This window comes from Silurus meridionalis, chromosome 12 (genome assembly GCF_014805685.1).
Source record: "Silurus meridionalis isolate SWU-2019-XX chromosome 12, ASM1480568v1, whole genome shotgun sequence".
Taxonomy (NCBI): Eukaryota; Metazoa; Chordata; class Actinopteri; order Siluriformes; family Siluridae; genus Silurus; species Silurus meridionalis.
The window spans coordinates 23,424,418-23,447,883 of NC_060895.1; the positions used below are offsets into that span (position 1 = coordinate 23,424,418).

The 23,466-nt window shown below is 41.4% G+C and overlaps 1 protein-coding gene and 1 pseudogene across 1 annotated transcript; both read left to right on the forward strand.

The window, feature by feature from the left end:
• Positions 1 to 132: 132 nt before the first annotated feature.
• On the forward strand, positions 133 to 1,101 carry LOC124394327 (olfactory receptor 52B2-like). The gene has a single exon (XM_046862467.1). The coding sequence runs from the start codon at positions 133 to 135 to the stop codon at positions 1,099 to 1,101; it is 969 nt and encodes a 322-aa protein (XP_046718423.1).
• An 11,337-nt stretch (positions 1,102 to 12,438) lies between these two features.
• On the forward strand, positions 12,439 to 13,352 carry LOC124394328 (annotated as a pseudogene).
• The last annotated feature ends 10,114 nt before the right edge of the window (positions 13,353 to 23,466 follow it).

The following is a 23,466-nucleotide window of genomic DNA, read 5'->3' on the forward strand; positions in this document are numbered from 1 at the left end:
TTATTCGAGTTTGTTAGTTTGTTCCTGGTAAGAGAACATAGTTGTACTAAAACAAATTATTTTGCCCATGTTAAATGTGGTGACTTGTATTTTGTTATATGTATTATTTTTTTCCCAGGTGTTGAAGTGACAATGGATGGAGGCACATATTTTACTGATTCAAATTTAACACGTTTTATGACTGTTCTGACCTTGGAGTCATTGGACATATCACCATCCATTGCTTTTTTAATATTCATTTTTACCATCATCACATATTGTCTAATTTTGCTCTTCCATTCTACGCTACTTGTGACTATTGCTGCAAAAAGGAATCTGCACGAGCCGATGTACATACTGCTGTTTAATTTGTCCTTATGTGACCTAATGGGAGCTACAGGTTTTTACCCACAGCTGCTTTGCAGTATATTGTCACAGAGAAGAGAAATCTCCTACCCTGCTTGCTCCTTACAAGGCATTCTTCTCCACCTCTATGGAACCGGATCTCTTTTATTTCTCACTGTTATGGCTTATGACAGGTACATTGCGATTTGCATGCCTTTGCGATACCACAGTCTGATGACCAGGGATACCTTGGTCAAACTCATTTGTATGGTCTGGTCCCTCAGTTTTTCTATTATTGGGATTTTATTTGTGCTCACATTAAGCAAAGAGATCTGCAGGACCAATATAGTGGATGTGTACTGTAATAATCCGTCTTTAATGAAGCTAAGCTGTGAGGATATGAGAGTTGTTAACTACTACGGCTTGTTTACTATAGCTCTGGTACAAGGCTCTTCTATTCTGATTGTATCATTAACGTATATCAAAATCCTAATAACCTGCCTTTCTACAAAACAGGGAAACACTACAAGTAAGGCGATACAAACCTGTGGGACGCATTTAGTTGTTTTTCTGAGTTTTGAAATTAACTCATTCTTACTACTGATTTCTCACAGGTTTGAATCCGTATCTCCACACTTACGGAGGGCCTGCGGTGTTTCAGTTGTCATCTTTTCTCCAATTCTTAACCCTCTGATTTACGGGTTGAAAACAAGGGAAATTCGACAAACAATTTTTAAGTTTTTTCAAAGAAAGATTTCATTGGGAGCAGAAAACTGAACTAAAGCATAAACCAATTGTTTTCTCAGTTTATGTTGTCATTACCTGAAACGATGATTGGAATATATGATTAATTATTTTCTAACTTTAATTTACTTCAGTAACTCAGTAAAAAAAAAGCCAGTACAAAGGTTTATATAAAATATATATATATATATATATATATATATATATATATATATATATATATATATATATATATATATATATAATAAATCCCAAATTAGCATCTTTCAGTAGCAAATGTATCCGAGATCTACAAGTATAAGAATTAATATTTAAACCAGGAATTTTAAACTGCTCAAATAATCTCTCTATACTGCTATTATAATCATCAGTATTAACCCAGCATGGCTATTAACCGATGTGATGAACTGCCCATTATTTGACTGACGGGTCGGTCTTTGTCAACTTCATTTCTTTCAATAATTTTTTCTTTATCTTGTAAATATCACAAAATATATGCCCATAAGGTTGCCCATGTATGTAATTGAAATATATGTTGGCTGTTTCAATATAAAGATCTCATGAGCTGAAAACATGCAAAAATGTGGCTCATAAACCATATGCCTGTATAAAATGCAGTAGATATTCAACCATTTTACATTGTTTGTGTTCTGTTGATATTGTGAAATATTGTCCCAGTGATGTTAATTGATAATTTTACTGTATTCTCAAAACTAATTTAATTGTACATTCGATTTAGTCACTTTAGAAACACCTTTTATTCAGAGTAAAACATACCTTTTTCCTCCAGTCTATGCTTTTGTACATTGTAATTTAGTTTATGTAAAGTCATGAAAATACATTATGTTAGATTAGATTGAATTTTATTACCTTATTAAGAGAGACCAGATTTTAACTACTTGGTGAATTTCAACAATGACTGATGAATTTAATCACATTCTCAAATTCTATCAATCACATCTTCCCTTAACGTGTAGTGATAAAATATACAAAATGGAACAGAAAAGAAAAATTTTAACGTTGAATCAACTTCATTCAAGAAATTGAACCTTCTCTATCTATCTACACTATCTTTTTTTGCTATAAAAACAAATATTTATTATTATCTTGCATGCAATTATTGCTTCATTTTAATTCATTCATAATATAAATTTGTATTGTGATTTTAGAAGCCTAAATTCGAAAACAGAAACACATATATCAAGAATATCAAGACAATCCTGTGTATAAAACATTAGAAATCAGCTAGCAAAATTTATATATTAAGATTTATAAATGATCTACTTTATTACATTTACAAACCTAATCACTTGCAATGTCTTGCCTTACATAAAAATCTACACATGACCTTAAGTCCTTAGTATACAGATTATGTAAATACTTATGTAGTGGTCTCCATCTTCTGCACCATAACTGTCTGCTCTTGTTCAGGATGTAAACATTACGATTAAATGTACGATTAAACCAATAATATTTTCAAGATCTTTTTGTGTCGTTCTGCATTTCATTACACATCATTATAAATATCACTGGCCCTTGAGGTCAAGTCAAGTTTATTTCTATAGCGCTTTTCACAACAGACATTGTCTCAAAGCAGCTTTACAGAAATCAACAGTTAAGGTGAATGGTGTGCATTTATCCCTGATGAGCAGCCGTGATGACTTTGGCAAGGAAAAACTCTTTTAGATGTTATGAGGAAGAAACCTTGAGAGGAACCAGGCTCAAAAGGTTCTAGTTCCCTGAGGGAACAAGACGCTGCGTCGCAACGCTATGGGAACACCCCTGCGTCACCACACTCTGAATCACGTGTGTAATCTGACCAATAGGCGTTGGGATGTGACGTCATCGGCGGGCGACGTCACGTAAACAGGAAGCTACAAATGGCTGCGAGATGGACAAGACGCTGGCTCCTGCGAGAGAAGGTAAGCGCCGCAGGGACAAAGGGAGTGTGGCACGGCGACGCAGCGTCTCGTTCCCTCGGGGAACTAGAGTTACGGTCGTAACCTAGAGGCGTTCCCCTTCGGGAACTTGAGCTGCGTCGTAGCGCTATGGGAACGAGTGTCCAATCATGCCACACTAACCAGACCCTGCCTAGAGAGTGAGGGCCTTGGCACCTGCACGTAGGACAGAGGAGCCCAGGGTGGCTCTGAGGTCAAGGTCAAGGTTTGACAAAGGTCAGCAGGGTGGACTAACCGCAGCATCACAGATGTCTTGAAGTGACACTCCAGCGGACCAGGCCGTAGAGGCCGCCACACTCTGGGTGGAGTGAGTTTGGACCCTGAGCAGTGCCGGGAGGCCAGAGGACTCGTGAGCCAACACAATTGCATTCACTACTCATCTGCTCAAAGTCTGCTTATTGGCCAGGAAACCTTTCCTGTTAGGAAGCAGCTGCTCCGACTTCCTCCATGGACTCGTCCTGGTGGCACTGGACACAGTCGGTTCTGTCACTCCTGTTCCTGGGCTGTGAATGGAGGAGTGCAGAATGCCTGTAACACGACATGGTCATGAGGGAGCTGAAGGCACCTTAGGTACGTACCCAGGTTTAGGATAGAGAAACACTCTGGCCATGCCAGGGGCAAACTTCAGGCAAGACGGGGCCATGGACAGAACCTGCAGATCCCCAATCCTCTTCAGTGAGGAAATCGCCAAGAGGAAGGTGGTCTTAATAGACAGAAACCTAAGGGCCACTTCGGCCAATGGCTTTAAGGGGGGCTCTGATAGATCCGCCAGCACAACTGCCAGATCCCAGACAGGCACTCTGGGTCGTGTCCCGGGCCTCAGCCTCCGGTTGCCGTGGAGTAAACGTGTCACCAGTGGGTGCCTACCTAGCGACTGCCCTACAGGCGGGGTGATATATGCCGTGATGGCGGACGCGTAAACCTTCAGGGTCGAAAGGGTTAACCCTGCGGCAAACTGTTACTGTAAGAACTCCAGAACCGAACCGATCGGGCAGTTAACTGGTTCCAGGCCATGGTGCTCGCACCACGATGTAAATAGTCGCCATCATGCGCGTACAACCTCCTCGTGGATGGAGCTCTGGAGTGGAGAAGGGTCTCTACTACCTCGGTTGAGAGACCAGCTACTATGAACTGTGCCCCCTCAGGGCCACAGCCACAGCCTCCACAACTCCGGGCAGGGGGTTAACCAGGGTTCCGCCCACCTGCGAGAGAAGATCCCTCCTGGGAGGAAGTTTTTCTCACAGAGGGCAGTCGAGTAGGGACACCAGATCCGCAAACCATGGTTTGCACGGCCATCGAGGTGCTACCATGCGGAGACGGACTCCATCCCGGTGAACTCTCTCCAAAACTCCAGGGGAAGTGCGATCGGGGGAAAGGCGTACAGGCGTAGCCTCGGCCACGACTGTACCATGGCATCCAGACCTGAGAGACAGGGAACCAGAGGGGACAGTGTGAGGTCTCCTGGGTCACAAAAAGATCTACCTGGGCTCTGTAAAACCTCCGCCATATGAGCTCCACCACAACGGGGTGGAGACGCCATTCCCCAGGCCTCGGGCCCCTGCCTCGACAGGGCTTCTGCTCTGACATTCAACCATCCTGGGATGTAAATGACCCTCAAAGAGAGGAGCCTGTCCCGAGACCACAAGAGGACCGCTTGCGCCAGCATTGCGCCAGCATTGTCCATGCAGATACATGGCGATCTCTCAGGTCTGGGAGAAAGTGTTTTAACCCCAAAAACACTGCCATCATCTCCAGGCAATTTATGTGCCATGAGAGACGTGGGTCGCCCCACAGACCCTGGGCGGAGTGGCCACTCACGTCCATCACGTGACGACACGGAGTCCCCAAATCGGGGCCTCATGACAGAAACGTTCGGTCTTTCCAAACATCCAAGGCTCGAAGGGCATGCCGCGAGATCTTGATAGTACGATACGGGTTCCCCCTGAGGGAGAACCCCCTGCCCCGGAGCCACCACTGGAGGGGCCTCATGTGCAGGAGGCCGAGTGGGATTACGCTGGACGCTGCTGCCATGAGACCCAGCAGCCTCTGGAACTGCTTCACAGTGAGTTGCTGGCCTTCCCACACTCTCCTGACAGCAGTGAGGATGACTTCGACCCGAGCAGGCGACAACCGTGCCTGCATCCTGGTCGAGTCCCACACCATGCTCAAAAAGGTGGTTCTTTGGAGAAAGCACGCTTTTGCTGGCGTTTAGTCGAAACCCAAGCACCTTCATGCAGGCGAGGATGACATCTCGATGCCACATCCCCTGGCGCTCCGAATGAGCCAGAATCAAACAATCATCGATGTAATTTAAAATACGGATGCCCTGGAGTCGCAGCGGGGTCAGTGCTGCGTCGACGCATTTCATGAAGGTGCGGGGCGCGAGTTCTAGGCCGAAGATCTATTCAGATCTATTGTGACCAACCAGTCCCCGGACCTGAGCTGAGTCACGACCTCCTTGAGGGTGAGCATCCTGAACCTAAGCCTCCTGAGAGAATGGTTCAAGGAGTGAAGATCTAGAATGGGATGCAACCTGCCATCCTTCTTCGGAACGACAAAGTACGGGCTATAGAAGCCTGACTCTCAAACCTAGGGGGGGACCACCTCGATGGCCCCTTTACCCAGGAGTGTGCGCAATTCTTGTTCCAGGACCAGAGCCTGCTCGGGTCCCACCAGGGTGGGACACATCCCGTTGAAACGAGGAGGAGAGGACGCGAACTGAATCATGTAATGGTCTTCTATAGTCTGCAGGACCCACCAGGAGACTTCTGGCAGGACTTCCCAAGCTGTCCGAAAGTTCCTCAGGGGAACCTGTCTCTCGGGGCTGTCCTCTGAACAACTCAGAGCAGCTGGGGTGGAGCCATGCAGCTGATGACACCTCGTGAGAGGCAGCGGAACCCCCCATCCACTACGAACCTTCGGGTGAAAAGATGGGGAGTGAACCGCTGGAGGGAAGCTGCGCCCTAAAGCACACCTTGTGGCAGGGCTGACAGACTGGCCTCCATGACCCGAACGGCCGGAGCAGCGTACTGCGGCCGTTGACACCTCCTGAGAGGCGGCAGTTCTCCCCCATCCGTACCAAGACTTTGGTCAGAAGTGGAGGAAGATGCCTGCTGGAGGGAGGCCGTGCTCTGAAGCACATCCTGTGGCAGAGCCAACGGCCTGGCCTCCTGGTGGTGCAGGGGAGGGACGGGCACTGTAGCATGAGGTGTACACTGTCCCCCCGACTTAAGGATCTATGCACCACAGCCCGTTTGTTGGAGGCAAGGGTGACCCTCAGGTCATCCTGCTCTTTCTTCTCTTTCCTAGGCCTCTGTTTCTGAGCTTCGCGGTGCCCGGAAGGACCGGACTGGGGCTGCCGCCAACCAGCCCCACGAGATTGGCGAGGGAGGTACTACTGAAACGCAACCGACTGCTTTTTAGACTCCTGGAATTTGTTTACGACCGCCATCACAGCGTCGCCAAACAGTCCAGGCGGAGCCATCAGTGCGTTCAAAAGCACAGCTCGATCCTTGTCTGGGAGGTCAGACAAGGTGAGCCACAGATGCCTCTCTGTGGCTACCAGGGCCGCCATGGACCGACCAACGGCCCGCGCTGTGTGCTTCATGGCCCGAAGGGTTAAGTCGGCAGCGTGAAGCAACTCCTTAATATCAGCGGTCCCGGAGCTAAGTACTTTATCCAAATCATGTAGCAGGTCAGCCTGGCATGCCTGCAACACACCCATGGTGGTGTAGCACGTAGCGGCTTAGTAGGGAACACCGGAGCCTTCAGTGATGATGCTACGCTAGGGGAGAGATAGCTGGCTAGCGTCTCTTCCACACGTGGCATCGCCCCATAGCCGCATGCCTTAGCCCCAACTACGTTCGCGTAGAGTGATGAGAAAAAGTACGCGCTGAGTATGGGGTTTCCCAGGATCTGGACACCTCGGTGTGCAGATCGGGAAAAAACGGCAGGCCCCGGCGCCACAGTGGAAGTGACACAGGACGCAGAAAACACTCATCCAGCTTACTGGGTGCACGCTGTTTCTGCTGCTCCACCAGCCAAGGTAGATACAGCTTAGCTACAGCTCGTGTCACGACCTCGAGGAGCTCCTCGTACAGCACAGGCTGTGAGGAATCCACGGGTTCGCTAGCATCCATCAGCTCTCCTTCCTCGGAGGGAGAGACATGTAATGCCGCGCTGCTCGCTCCGGGAGAAGAAGCAACCATCGGGCCTGCTTCTCCGAGAGAGCAGGAGCTCGATTCAGCAGACGAGGCTGAAGAGGACTCATCCGACTCCAACGTCGCTGCTATATCAGCCTGCGAGCCCCACGAGTGCCGGCGCCGCTTTGCCTCAGCAAGAGCGGGACTGGAGCAGCGAGGGAGAGAGCTCTTTTTGAAGAACGCTCTCCAGGAGCGAAGCGTGCACATAGCCAGGTGGCTACAATGCGAGCAATCGACTCCCTCGAGAGCCGATTGTGCATGCTCAACTCCTAGGCAAACAACACACCGATCATGCGAATCCTTTCCGGTAATAAAACGCGGACACGGATGAACACACTTACGGTAATTCTGTCTGCCAGCCATCACTCAATCAGAAAAACACAGCGAAACAGCGCTTACCTGAACGAGCAGAAGCTAGCGTCTTGTCCATCTCGCAGCCATTTGTAGTTTCCTGTTTACATGACGTCGCCACACCGATGACGTCACGTCCCAAAGCCTATTGGTCAAATTACACACGTGGTTCAGAGCGCGGTCACGCAGAGGCGTTCCCATAGCATTACGACGCAGCTCGAGTTCCCGAAGGGGAACAAGAGTTTTATCATAAATCTTTCAACAATACAGAACACTGGAGAGAGAGAACTAACATGAGCACTAAAGTGTAAGATTATAAGTAATGTTCTTTCTACAGTCTTATACAGTCTTTATGGTTATAAAACTAGAAACTACTGAGCAACTCATAAAATAGCTCAACATTTGTGATCATCACAGATCCAACACCAGCTTCTCCATGCCAGAGCCTTTAACATTCCAGGAGGTCCAATGTTAAAACTCCACACATGTAGTGGGATCCAATTGGCACTGGTACGTCTCTAGATAGTTCGGGATGTTTGCGAGTTTGGCGTCTACGTCTTTAAAGGTTCATAATATTCATGAGGTGGGACGTGACTGGAGCTGGCCAAACCTCAGGATGCCTCGGGATGGGGAGAGAAAGAGAAGCAGTGGAGAGAAATTAGTGTAGCTGCTGTTCATGATATTAACAGCACAAGTTGATAATGTGCATGGGATTAGATGTTCTGGAGCACAGGGTTATGATGTGAGACGTATGTTATGTATAGGCTTTGATTAAAAGATACGTTTTTAATCTGCACTTAAACTGGGAGTGTGTCTGAACCCCCGAACACTGTCAGGAAGACAGGTCCTAAACAATCAGTAATGTACTGACATTGCTATGTCTGGTTGCATGCCATAATCCCCAGCCTGGCCACTAAATAATAAAATAAAATAAATCATTTTAATATAATGTGAAAAAAGCACCCAAAAATAGTGTACCATAGGTAGATGTTTTGCAAGCAATTGGTGGACAGCTGAAGGGGTTCTCACTGGACAATAAAGACTACATCTGACACTACATGACCTTAGTTTAGAGACTGTTGCATCTTTTTGTTTATATTTGCATTTCTGGATGCCTTACAGCTAAACAAGCTAGCTGTGTACAGAAATGTAGTTCTAAGCAGTAAGCCTCTTGACAGTGGCTGCATCTGATGGTGACTTTATCAACTTGGAGGAGTGCACATTTACATTTACATTTGTGACATTTAGCAGACACCCTTATCCAGAGCGAAGTACAAAAGTGCTTTGAGTCTCTAGTAACGAATAAATCTACACTGGTATGCAAGATTACAAATTTAATATAAATATAAAGTCAGTTCCCCCTGACCAGGTGCTCTGCCTAACCACAGCTGAAGTGAGGAAAACTCTATGCAGAGTTAACCCACGGAAGTCTGCTGGACCAGACAACATTCATGGCAGAGTGTTCAGGAAATGTGTACAACAGCTAGCGGATGTCTTCACCGAGATATTCATCTCCCTGAGCAGCGCCACTGTTCCTACGTGCCTCAAGACAACGACCATCATTCCTGTGCCGAAGAAGTCTTCTGTCTCCTGCCTCAATGACTATCGTCCCGTTGCACTCACACCCATTGTGAGGAAGTGTTTCGAGAGGCTCGTCATCAGACACATCAATACCCAGCTTCCACCGCCACTGGACCCCATGCAGATCGCATATCGTCCAGACCACTCCACGGACGATGTCATCTGCACAACCCTCCATCTGGCCCTCAACCACCTAGACAACAAGGACTCATATGTAAGGATGCTATTCATAGACTTCAGCTCAGCATTTAATACGATTGTCCCTCAGCAACTGATTGAGAAGTTGAGCCTACAAAGCCTGAACTCCTCCCTCTGTAACTGGATCCTGGACTTCCTGTCTGGGAGACCTCATTCAGTCCGGATCGGAAACAGGTGTGGAGCCAACAACCTGACTCTGAACGTCGACAAAACTAAAGAGATGGTTGTTGACTTCAGGAGAACACAGAGCGACTATTCTCCACTGATCATCGATGGTTCCTCAGTGGAGATCGTCAAGAGCACCAAATTCCTTGGTGTTCACTTGGCGGATAACCTCACCTGGTCACTCAACACCAGCTCCATCACCAAAAAAGCCCAGCAGCATCTTTACTTTCTGAGAAGGCTGAGGAAAGCCCATCTCCCTCCCCCCATCCTGACCACCTTCTACAGAGGGACCATTGAGAGCATCCTGAGCAGCTGCATTACTGCCTGGTTTGGGAATTGCACCGTCTCGGATCGCAAGACCCTACAGAGGATAGTGAGGATGGCTGAGAAGATCATCGGAGTCTCTCTCCCCTCTATCATGGACATTTACACCACACGCTGCATCCGCAAAGCAAACAGCATTGTGGACGACCCCACACACCGTCACACACACTTTTCACATTCGGGCCGCCACAACCACACTGTGCAATAGTTTCTTTCCTCAAGCTATCAGGCTACTCAACAAAGAACTGAACTGAACTCTCTCACACACACACACACACACACACACACACACACAACTGTGTGACTGATCTGTACAAACCGGACTCAACACACATCATACACACTAGGGAGGCAGAGCAGAACCTAAAAACATATCAGACCTAAAAACAGCAAGGGCTAAATTATCGCTGAACATTCAACAACACCATTTCTCAGCAGATTTCACCAATGATCAAAAACCATGGGCGGTCTTATCTGCAAGGTGATTGTCAATGGTGAAAGGAAGACATTACATTTCTTTAACAGTCAGAGAACCCTACCTGGTCCCACACCACCAGCCCCATAAACAAAAAAGTCTCTAATTCCTGTTAAACAAAGGCCCAGCTCCCACCACCCATCCTCACCATGTTCTTCAAAGAGACTATCAAAAGCTTCCTAAGCAACTGCATCACTGCTTAATTTAGGAATTGGCACTGTCTCTGATCTCAAGACCCTGCAGTGGATAGTGACGACAGCTGACAATTTCAGGCTCCATCATGGATATTTTCACGCACATGCTACATCTGTAAAGACACCAAATTGACCAGATTGTGTAACAGTTTCTTTCCTAGAAGCCATCATAAGGCCTGGAGTTCGATTAACAGCTCTACCAAACTGCCAGTGCTGTGCCTCTAACTCTCAACTGCTGAGTTGTAACATACAAATGGGATAACTGTAAATCACTCTGGATAAGGACATCTTTCAAACGGCATAAATGTATATGTAAAAGTGTGTTGACTGTGTTGGGCTGGGTTTCAGGGCACATAGTAGATGGGACCAAAATGCAGTACGCAATCTGAGAAATATTAGTCATTCTCTTTAAAGAGTATAGCAGGGAAAAGACAGCAGTTCAAACAGTTAAATAATAACAGTTTTAAGACAGCCAAAACACAGAGCAAAAACACAGTCTAAAACAACAGTTCAAAAGTCCAAATACCTACAAACAGATTAAGGGAGTGCAGGCAGAATCCAAATCCAGTAGAACAATGAGGTCTGGTGGGGAAGAAGTGAGAATGGCATTCTTAAATAGTGGTGAAAAATTGGCGACATCCTAGAAACGTTAGCCGCTAAATAAACCCAGAAGTGCTTGATACTCACTGGTATCACTTCTCTCCTTTTTTCTATATGTTATCGATATTATTCCCAGGACACTCAGCGTATGTTAATGACACCTAGCACCACAAATCTACCGCTGCTTGGCCCTTGAGCAAAGCCCTTAACCCTCAACTTCTTACTTGTGTAAATAACTTCAGTCCTTCTGGATAAGTGCATCTGCCAAATACTATAAATATAAATGTCCAAATGGCTCAGTATTGATGACGTAATAAAACACTGCCAAGTTTCTAAAGTTTCTGCCAAAGGTCATCTTACTGACTGACCATGCAGTGTTGCATGTACTGTGCAGGTTCTACAACGATAATAAGATAAATAATTGGTTTGATCAGACCAGTTGATCAGATAAAGATTAGATCAGGATCTGATAACCCCATCCTGTTGGTTACTGATAAAAGATGGAGCACCTTGGTGCAATCAGAGACCAGGTGGATATAGCCGAGTGGTGTAGGCCTATTGGCAGACTGGATACCTGGACCCTACAAGTGCCATAACACTCTATAGAGAGTGTCTAATGTCTGCTTCATGTGGTTTACTTAGAAGTGCATTACTTCAGGAAGCTTGCAATGCAGCTACCGAGTAGAGAATGTTAAAGGTGAGGTTTAAAAATACTTATAAAAAATTTTCAGAACAAACATCATTCCAGAAGAAAATCAAGAATACCAGATCATTCAATTACTTTTCTGCCAAATGATAATCATATCAGATTCAAACAAAAATATAGAATTTAAATAATTCTCCATTCCATGCTTTCTAATTGCATTTCTAAATAATCACATTATATTCCCGTCATAATCATTTTTTTATACTATAATCCATTGTTAGGTGCAAAACTCCAAGGATTGCTCACACACCCACAATTCAACTGTATGTAACCTAGCATTAACACCTGGGGTTTGAAATAAACATTTGACCTCTGAGGTAAAGTTAACAAATATTCTAGGTCTCTGGGTGGATAATGGAGTAGTGAAATAAGCATCATCACCTCATAGTTTGTATCATGATGCTCTGGCACTGTCCCTGAATTAGTAGTCAGCATTAATTGCCTTGAGTTTGTTAGTTTGTTCCTGGTAAGAGAACATAGTTGTACTGAAACAAATTATTTTACCCATGTTAAATGTGGTGACTTGTATTTTGTTATATGTATTATTTTTTTCCCAGGTCTTGAAGTGACAATGGATGGAGGCACATATTTTACTGATTCGAATTTAACACGTTTTATGACTTTTCTGACCTTCGAGTCATTGGACATATCACCATCCATTGCTTTTTTAATATTCATTTTTACCATCATCACATATTGTCTAATTTTGCTCTTCCATTCTACGCTACTTGTGACTATTGCTGCAAAAAGGAATCTGCACGAGCCGATGTACATACTGCTGTTTAATTTGTCCTTATGTGACCTAATGGGAGCTACAGGTTTTTACTCTCAGCTGCTTTGCAGTATATTGTCACAGAGAAGAGAAATCTCCTACCCTGCTTGTGTCTTACAAGGCATCGTAATTCACCTCTATGGAATGGGATCTCTTTTAATTCTCACTGTTATGGCTTATGACAGGTACATTGCCATTTGCATGCCTTTGAGATACCACAGTTTGATGACCAGAGATACCTGGTCAAACTCATTTGTATGGTCTGGTGCATAAGTTTGTCTATTATTGGGATTTTATTTGTGCTCACATTAAGCAAAGAGATCTGCAGGACCAATATAGTGGATGTGTACTGTAATAATCCGTCTTTAATGAAGCTAAGCTGTGAGGATATGAGAGCGGTTAACTACTACGGCTTGTTTACTATAGCTCTGGTACAAGGCTCTTCCATTCTGATTGTATCGTTAACGTATATCAAAATCCTAATCATCTGTCTTTCTTCAAAAGAAAAACAATCTATTAGTAAGGCGATGCAAACCTGTGGGACGCATTTAGTTGTTTTTCTGTGTTTTGAAATCAACACATTCCTAATGCTGATTTCTCACAGGTTTGAATCCATATCTCCACACTTACGGAGGGCTTTTGGTGTTTCAGTTGTAGTCTTTCCCCCGATTCTTAATCCTCTGATTTACGGGTTGAAAACAAGGGAAATTCGACAAACAATTTTTAAGTTCTTACCAAGAAAGGTTTTTTCTATCTAACACTTACCAAAAAAAAAAAAACCACTGTAATGCACCAAATCAATTCAAGGCTCCTAATATAAAACCTGCACTGAAATTATTCATTGATATTCCATTTAAATATATGAATGCTATATTGAAATGTTATTCCTAATATTGAACAAGATTTCTTTTATGGTCAAATAAAAGTAAATTAGTCTATTAAACAAACATAATGGTAAGTGGGCTGATGAGCTGTTAGCAGACTTGCTAAATTGTCTTAAAACCTGGAATCTTAACTATGATGTTCAGTCATCTAAAGTAAATATTTTGTCCTGTTATGATTTATGATAAGTATTATAAATTTGACTTTGGTTATAGTGCACCCTATTCATATTATATACCGTGGAGGGTTTACTCAACAACCATGAAGGTGGATTTAGACAGTAATAAATATAAACAGTCTGCTACAATTGCTTACCGAAGTCTCCATCAGTGAACAATTGATAACCTCAACAGTAATTAACTATAATGAATAGAAATCTGGTGTTGAGGATGTTTCCTTTTAAGTCTGGTTGCTCTTAAGGTTTCTTCCTTAGACCATCTCAGGGAGTTTTCCTTCACCAAAGTTGCTGATGTTTTGCCCCAGTAGGTATAAACTTATTAAGACTATTGTATGACTATAAAACTGTATAGTCCAAATCTGTTTAATTCTGTAAAGTTGCTTCGGGGAAATTTCGATTGTTAAATAGAACTGAACTGGATTAGCGACAGCAAAAACAAGGAATGTTATTTTACAGTACTATTCTCAATAAATGACTGTTAATAAGCAGCAAAAAAAATTATTTTGGCATAATGTATCTGAATATAATGATGAATCTGAAAATAAAATAAACAACTTTGTTATTATTTTAATTGGAAAGTTTAAGACATTTTAAACTGCTGAAAGTAGGAGAGACATACTTTATTATTATAAGTTTACACTGAAAATAACATATACAAGTATTTAGTCATTTGTAAGAATGTTTTTTCTTCACTATTCTAACATAGCTCAGGCCAGGTATGCGCTCTAACAGAAGTGGCAATTGTATATATTGTATGCATGAATAGTTAAAAGATTTAAAGTATATTGTGTCTATAAATACTTGTATGTATGAATGTGCTGAACCTGGGTACGTCCAATATATTGTATTTAATACACACACACACACACACACACACACACACACACACACACACGCACACACACACACACTAGTTTGTCCATGCGACACCTTTTGTATCACTTGAATTATATTACTTTCTATGAAGAATCTGATTATAGCAACATAAATCTATTTTAATTCTGATTTTCGCATTAAAACTCAGTGTTTTGTACTAAAACCCACAATGCATTATGGAAATTGGCCAGAGTTTGCTCAACAAGCAAGGGTTATTGATCAGAAGATTGGGGGATCAAAACCTTGCACTGCCAAGCTCCTATTATTGGACCCATGAGCTCCAGGGGTGTCATATCCTGGCTGAACCTCCACTCTAATCCGGGCTTTCTAACAAACTGGGAAATGTGATGTAATGCATGTGTGATAAATTCACCACTGTTCACCACATACCAGACACTATATGGACAACAGAGATGGCAAAAGTACACACAGTACTATAATTCACTGCACTCAGTAGAAGTACAGATACTCATGTTGTAAAAGACTGCACTTTTTCCCTCAAGTTAAAGTCAAGAGGTTTGAGCTCTGACATGTTCTTCAGTAAAAAGTAGTGATTATTACTAGCTGTTTTAGTGTCACACTGTAACTGGACCTCACATGATATTAATATGTTAATACTATTGCTTTAAAGGGATTAAAATATTTAATCGTGATTAATTAAATAATTGTGATGCGTTAACTCGTGATTAATCACAAATTAATCGCACATTTTTATCTGTTTTTATTGTACCTTCAATTAACACTTTTCAAGTTTTTAATGAACTTAATTCTAACAGACATTATAAATATATAAATTTCACTTAAAATCTCTCCCTTTGTTATTAATTATTTTATATTTATTTAATTATTTTACACCCTGGAAATGAATCGTTTATAATTAAAAGATATTAAAGTATCTAGAGTTTAATGTTTATCTATTTATTTATTTATTTGTGGTTGTTTTAATTGTTAAATATGGTACGTGGCTCCTTCAAGAATTATGATACGGTTCCGGTTGCTTTTCCTCAGTCCGCGGCTGAGAAAAGATCAATGCTGAAATTGTCTGGAAAGGCCATGTTTAGCAATTAAAAAAAGATTTTTTTTTCGGTGAACTTTATTCTTTTTTTATATCTAAGTGAATAAATGTGTGTTGCATTTTGATAATGTTCAAAGGGAAATGCGAGCTGCATTAATCATGAGTTAATAAAATTAGAGAAGTTCAAATGAATTTGCCCTAACGTGTTATTAACGCGTTCCTTTTAACAGCCCTAATTAATACTAAATAGTTGTCAATTTTATTATTTGATATATTTCTATACCATATAGAACAGAAGCAGAGAAAAGATGATGATGATCATGTGATCAGTCATGTTTACATCACTGACGCCCTCTGTCTTATCCACATTAACCCCAGACTTCTTACTGCCTTCTGCCTGCTCATTGTGAGCATCATAAACTACCGTAATTTCCCAACTATAAAGCGCACCCAAATATAAGCTGCACCCACTTTAGAAAGACTTTTATTTTGAAGATAAATAAGCCGCACCTGCCAATAAGCCGCAGGTGTCTACACTAATAAACTTTACACAGGCTTCAACGAAAGACAGTGTCTGTTACACAGTGTAACGGGTGAAATATGTTGTGGCTCCTTTAAGAGCAGAGTGGTATTTTGGGAATAGCCTGTTTCCACATTTTTCCGGTATTACTGCATGTGTGCAAGGCCGAGTAATATGTCCTTATTATTTTCTGATGCTCATTTCTAAGTTTCTTTGACTAAACCGTAACGCTGTTGCCAAGAAAAATAAAAAAGCACGAGTTTTGGAAACCTGTCTGATTTCTGTTGTAACTGGAGTTAGCGAGCTCTCCCATGACCCTGATACAACGCGTTACAACGACTTGTATCTAAACAGTAACCTACCAAGAAAGTCATTGTTCACTGTCTTCCTCCTTCCTTTCACAACTATTTCTCTCGAGTGTTTTTCTTTTGGCATCGTTGTGCGTTTAAAAATCACCATCGGTGAATCTTTTCTCCCGATGCCGTGCAGCTCAGAACACAGGTGAAGTGTGTTTTCATGCCCGGTTGTTTTCAGCGTGACAAATGATACACATTTCCTGTAGACAGTCCGAGTGAGCGGCAGGTCAAACGTCAGAGGAACATCATCCATATTTTTGATGTGCTGCGGCCCGATTCAGCGGGAGCGTGATTTAATATAAAGAGTTTCATTGGTTCACCTAAAAAATCCATATATGAGCCGCTTCGTTGTTTAAGCCGCGGGGTTCAAAACATGGGAAAAAAGTAGCGGCTTATAGTCCAGAAAATACGGTAGTCTACGTCTGTGGTGTGTCAGAGACAGGAAATAATACACCAGTGGTAGATTGTAAAAGCCACACAAGAAATAGGTTAATGTGCTGAAAACGCATTAAGAAGAAAATATATTATCATGTCAACAAATAGATTAAAGCTAAAGTAACGAGTCTGGTTTGTAAATATAAGAAGTAGAAAGTACAGAAATTTGTGTATAAAATATAATGAGTAAAAGTAAAAAGTTGTCCAAAAAATAAATATTAAAGTACCGATGCCAGAAAAATAACGAACTTCGTTACTTCCCATCTCTGATGAACAAAAGTATTGTACACACTTTTCCAGCCATAAGTGGTTCCTATAAAGTTGAAGGCAGGCAGTTTTACAGGATGTCTTTAGATGTTGTTAAAACTGGAGACCCAAACCTGTTCCAGCATGACAATGACACTGTGTACAAAGCCAGTTCCATAAAGATATGCTATATATATTTATATTTATATATATATATATATATATATATATATATATATATATATATATATATATATATATATATGTTTACATTCATCCCAAAGGTGTTCACTAGTTTTTATTTCACTGCCATAGCAATCAAATTTACCTTTTTTTTCATTTCATCATTACACTTTTTTACAGTGCAAAATTATGAGGAATTAAACTATAATTTAATTGTTGATAAGTGAAAAACTTTGATGAAACGAGTTGGTTGTATTGCAAAAAAAGGGACTCATGCACCACTTATACACTGTCCAACTGCCTTTCTGCACGTATACCCAGAGGTGATTTCTTCTACCACATTCTGTGGTTAGCACCAGACAGAAGACGAGACAAACAGCAAAACGAACAGTGGAAAATAAGATCGAGAGCACAAGTTAATGGGGTCATGTTTAGGTCCCACATTTGCTACAGGAACATACATACATACATACACACAGTGTTGGGCAGTAACGCGTTACTGTAACGCAGTTATGTTTGACAGTAACTAATACTGTAACGTGTTACTTTTTAAATAAAGTATCTCCGTTACCGTTACCGTATGGTGCGTTACCCGCTACTTTATTAAATGAATTAATTTTGGCTGAAGTGTAGACTACAGTCTAACCTGCTTACAGCAGCGTCGCATTGTAGGATTGGTGGATGAAAGTGGCTTCTGCATCATAAAAGCTGTTGTGTTGAGCTCTTAAAAATTTTCCTTTTACAGCTTAAGTATGAAAACTATCAACAATGTAGAACAGAACACCGGGCTTGTCAAGGCATGGAGTTTCTGGAGGATCTTCAACAGATTGGAGTTGCTGTTTATCGCAGTAGATACGAGCTTCGAACCAGAAAGACACAGCTTACATTTGACTAAAAAGTTTTTGTCTTTATGTTCAACTAAAGTGAAATAATGAGCATATTTCCACTTTGCGAAACTCGTCTTGCTCTCGCCTCGACTCGCCATTACTGCCGCACAGACCTGAATAAACGGAGACACGTCCACAGTGCGTCTTCTTCGTGTTTACAGTGGTTAGTTAACTAATTCTTAGTAACTAGCACAACACTGGGAACATACATACATACATACATACATACATACATACATGAGTTGATGATTAAAGGCAATGCAAATAAGTGATGAATTTGTTATGGCACCAATCAGATCAGAAATTCAATTAGGCCGTGTCGGTCTTTCGCCTCTGCTCCCATGATGCTGGGTCTTAATGGTCTTAATTATGTGTCCATTTTGTGTTCCACCACTCCTAAGGGTGTTTTTGTGCCTTTTGTGATAATACCTAATTTACCTTATTTAGGTATTTTTAAGGAATGAACTAAAAAATACTGGAATATAATTCATATTTAACATCAAAAAAGAAAGGTGAATATAATTGTAAAGTGTTTGTGATGATGCATAGGTTAGGATTAAATACACCTCACTCATTCAGGTTATGTGTAATACTTTTTATAAATACTGCAAAAATATATTTTTTCAAAGAAAAATCCAGGAAGCTAACAACAGTCTTGGAAGAATTGCGTGACAAACTTGTTTTTCTTCAGACATGCTGACATTGTAGATACTGTATTTTTACTTTTTTGTTTGTAATGACTTCCATCTCAGACATAAACAGTAACATATCCCAAAGGCGTTATTAGCAACAGTGTTTATTAGTGCAACCAGCCACATAATCATGGGAAAAGGTCTCACAGGATTAATTACTGTGTACAAGTGGCAGGATATCATTAGCTGAATCCCCTTTACATTTAATTAATGAAAGGATTGGTGTTCAGAGACACTGTGGCCTAATTCTGTGTCCAGAGGTGTGGCAATGTTTTGATGTGAGAATGAGAGAACAACAATAAACTCAATAATCCTCTACCTTCAAGATAGTAAGATCCATGAAGATATGCTTTGCATAGTTTGGAGTGAAAGCTTTTGAGTTGCCAGCTATTGAAGACCTTTGGTATGAATTAGAATGCTGACTGCACTCCAGGCCTGCTCACCTCACCTACATCAGTATCTGACATTTCCAACCATATGTGGTTCTTCTCCACACTTTTTGTTTCTCCACACCATTGTAAAGGATATAATTTTCCATTCACTTGAACTAGGAGACCCAAAACTGTTCCAGCATGAAGATGCCCCTGTGCACAAAGCCAGCCCATTGAAGATATGCTTTCCATTATTGAGAGTGAAGGATCTCCTGCTATAAAGCTCTAACCTGTCTTTACTAACAGGCTGAATGAATCTCATACAAATCTCCAACAGCACATTCTAAAATCTAGTGAAACATCTCTCCAGAAGAGCTGATTAGAGCTTATTATACCAGCAAATGGAGAATAAATAAGGATCGGAAAGCAAATAACAATTAGATGGTCATGTGTCCACAAATATTTCTCTATATCAATGTAGCAATAAAGATTTTGCCCTTGCAAAACAAATTTTTAATGGCATTTAAAACAAACGAAAAATCAATTGCTAAAGATCGGTTTTTCCTACATTCTTTGTTCTCTTTCATTTATTGATCCATTCCTTTTTGCTTCACTCACAATTCAGACTCCTGTAGCACCAGCTCCTCATGGATGATCCCAGGATATTCCCTGAACATCTGTGAGATACATTTTCTCCAGAAAGTGCTTGTTTTACTTATATCTAAATGTTTATTAAGCTGCTTTACTGTAATGCCTATTAATAAAAGTGCTATAGAAATAAAAGTTATTGATTTGGTCAGCCACAGGGTACAATAGGAATAAGACCAGTAACTTAGCAGAAGAAGCGGATTTTAATCAGCAGTACACAAAACCCAAAGCACGTGATTATAAGTTCATTTTTAACGTCATAGACATTCTTATTCAAAATCAACAAGGGCTCAGAGATATATAATCTAAAACACTCTCTTTCTAACATGACAAATCCTTCTACCTTAGTGGTAAAGCAAACAAAAATTTGCCCTAGAAAAATAACACTTCATCATGGCTTTCAACCTTCTGAACCAGGGGTGTTTCATCTTTTCCACAAAGGGACAGTGTGGATTCAAGTTTTTCGTTCCAACCAAGCAAGTCCACACCAAATTCAACCTGTTTAAATCAAATGATTTTCATTTTCAATAACTATCAGGTGATCGGTTGATTGATTGGAATGAAAACCTGCACCCAAATCGGCCCTTTGTGGAATAGACTGGACACCTCTGGTCTTAAGAAACCAGTAAGAGATACAATTAAAGAACAAATGAAAGAGTTAAAAAATATGTAAGTTCTTACTGGTCCGACTGAAACTCCATCTCCAACTCCATCTGACTTTCCAGATACACAAAAAACCTACTTAATTACAGAAACAAATTACGATGTTACTTTCCACCACTGATTAAACGTTGACGCCCAAACAGTTGGATATCAGTGACCAGTTTATTTAACACACAGGGTTTTGGTCACGTACAGCAGATCAACTGGACATCTGGGAAAATGCCACATTTTTCTTCAGTCTGTTGACATTTAGTAAAGTGCAACTCTGTAATACACACTGATCTGGAGATCTTGTATAACCTGGGGTCGTTTTCAGCTCTGAGATCGGTCAGGGTCAGGAATACAGAGCTCTGCTCAAATGTCTTATCGTATATTTTAGTCAATGTGCATTTTGTGTAGTATTACAGATTTACTGTCCTTTGAAAATATCAACATACAGCCATTATTGTCAAAATAACTGGCAACAAAAGTGAGTACACCCTCAGTAATAACAGCTATATGTCCTGTATCATCTGATCACATGCACATTATCAACTTGTGCTGTTATTATCATGAACAGCAGCTACGCTAATTCCTCTCCACTGCTTCTCTTTCTCTCCCCATCCCAAGGCATCCTGAGGTTTGGCCAGCTCCAATCACGTCCCACCTCATGAAGATTATGGACCTTTGAAGAAGTAGATGCCAAACTCACAAACATCCCGAACCATCTAGAGATGTTCAGTGCCAGTTGGATCCCACTGCATGTGTGGAGTTTGGACACTGGACCTCCTGGAGTGTTTAAAGGCTCTGGCATGGAAAAGCTGGTGCTGGATCTGTGATGATCACAAATGTTGAGCTCAGTAGCTCCTAGTTTTATAACCATAACGACTGTATAAGACTGTAGAAAGAACATTTACTTATAATCTTATACTCCAGTGCTCATGTTAGTTCTCACTCTCCAGTGTTCTGTATTGTTGAAAGATTTATGATCACACTCTTGATGTCACCCAAATGAGGATGGGTTCCCCTTTTGAGTCTGGTTCCTCTCAAGGTTTCTTCCTCATAACATCTAAGGCAGTGTTAGATGACAAGTTTTGACATGTTCACATAGGGTGTACTTACTTTTGTTGAGAGTTACGTATTTAGACATTAATGTCTGAGTTCTTTTCAGAGGACAGTAAATATGTACTGTATACAAACTGCACATTGATACTCTAAAATATATCTAAGTTTCAATAGTATTGTCCCTTGAGAAGATACTAAAATGATTGCTGAAATGTTAGGGGTGCACTCACTTTTGTGAGATACTGTGCAGTCATCCTGTGAGCTTCTTATGACAATGAGATGTGAGAGTTTTTCACTTGACCTCAATTTGATTGACCTGCTTTACATTTACTAAAGTCAGAAAAACCCACAACTGATGATGGCTGAAGGTCTGGCAAGACATCGCAAACTCAATTATATTACTCATATTATTTTATTTCGAATTCATTAAAGTGGAATACAGAGTTATTTCCTAAATACATGGTCTTGAGCAGTGGTGGACAGTAACGAAGTAAATGTAATGTATGTCGCATATCACAGTACTTTTGATACTTAAATAAATTTGAAGACAAAAACTTCAAGTGAAAGTTTAAAGGGACACGTTTACGGTTTACTGGAGATTTACTGAGAGTATCTCTACTTCATCCACCACTGTCTGTTTCCATGTGACTTTCCATTTATAAAGGATTATATAGGCAAAGGATTCTTTAAGGGTTGTCCAAGGATTAAAAACGTGCATGTAGCACGTTTTGGGGACAAAGCGAGGGAGGCGAGATTGAGATGGTTTGGAAGGAGGAAAAGAGGAAGACCAAGAAGGAGGTTTATGGATGTGGTGAGGGAAGACATGCAGGTAGTTAGTGTGACAGAGGCAGATGTAGAGGACAGAGGGGTTATGGAGACGGATGATTGCTGTGGCGCCCCCTAATGGAAGAAGCTGAAAGAAGAAGAAGAAGATTCTTTAAGGGTTGTCTTTATAGACACAGGTTTACAAGTTTCTCCTAAAATTCTACATTGGCAAACTGTTTCACAGTTGTAGAGTTCTAGCTGGAAACTTCCACCAGAATAGATTCAGACAAGAGAAGAACATCCCATTGTTCAGACTCAACTTAATTTTTTTGCTACAAAATTGATACCTCATGGACTGGAAGGTGTGCAGAATTAAGAAGTGGTGCTGAGGGAAGTTCACACTTGTAGGACTAAGGCCTAGTTAAAACTCCAGTAGGATTTGGACTGACCCTCTTTCTTGTTCCATTCACAAGAGATCAACTACTAGGCTGTTTCCAGAACACATGTTCACACTGGTCACAGAGAACCCCCTGTCCTGCACAGTTCTGTTTTTTTCTACTCTAACAGACCAATTTCTGTGAGCTGATTACCTGAATCAGGCGTGTTTGGAGCAGATAAGCCTAAGGGCCTTACTCAAGGGCCCAGCAGCATCAGCATGGCAATGCTGAAGCTTGAACCCCCAACCTTATGATGAGTGACCCAGAACCACCACTGCCTATATGTTGTTAGAATAAGCGCCATTCTTCTGGGAAGGCTTTACTCTAGATCGCTCACAGTCTGGACTGATTACGTTCCATGGGGTTGAGGAGATCAGGGATGTGTGCACGACCCTCACGTTCTTCCACGCCAACCTTCACACACCACGTCTTCATGAAGCTCGTTTTGTGCACAGGAACGTCATCATGCTGAAACAGCGTCTGAACCTGTATTTTTTTATTCTTATCTTATTATTTCTATTTTTGTTAATGACATTGATTTAGTTTTTAGTTACTAACCCTAGATATTTATTTTTTTACATTATAATGAGAATGTCTATATATTTATAGTACTATATAAAGATTAGAAAGCTTTTATTTAATATTTTTCTTACTTATATTCCTATTGAATTTTT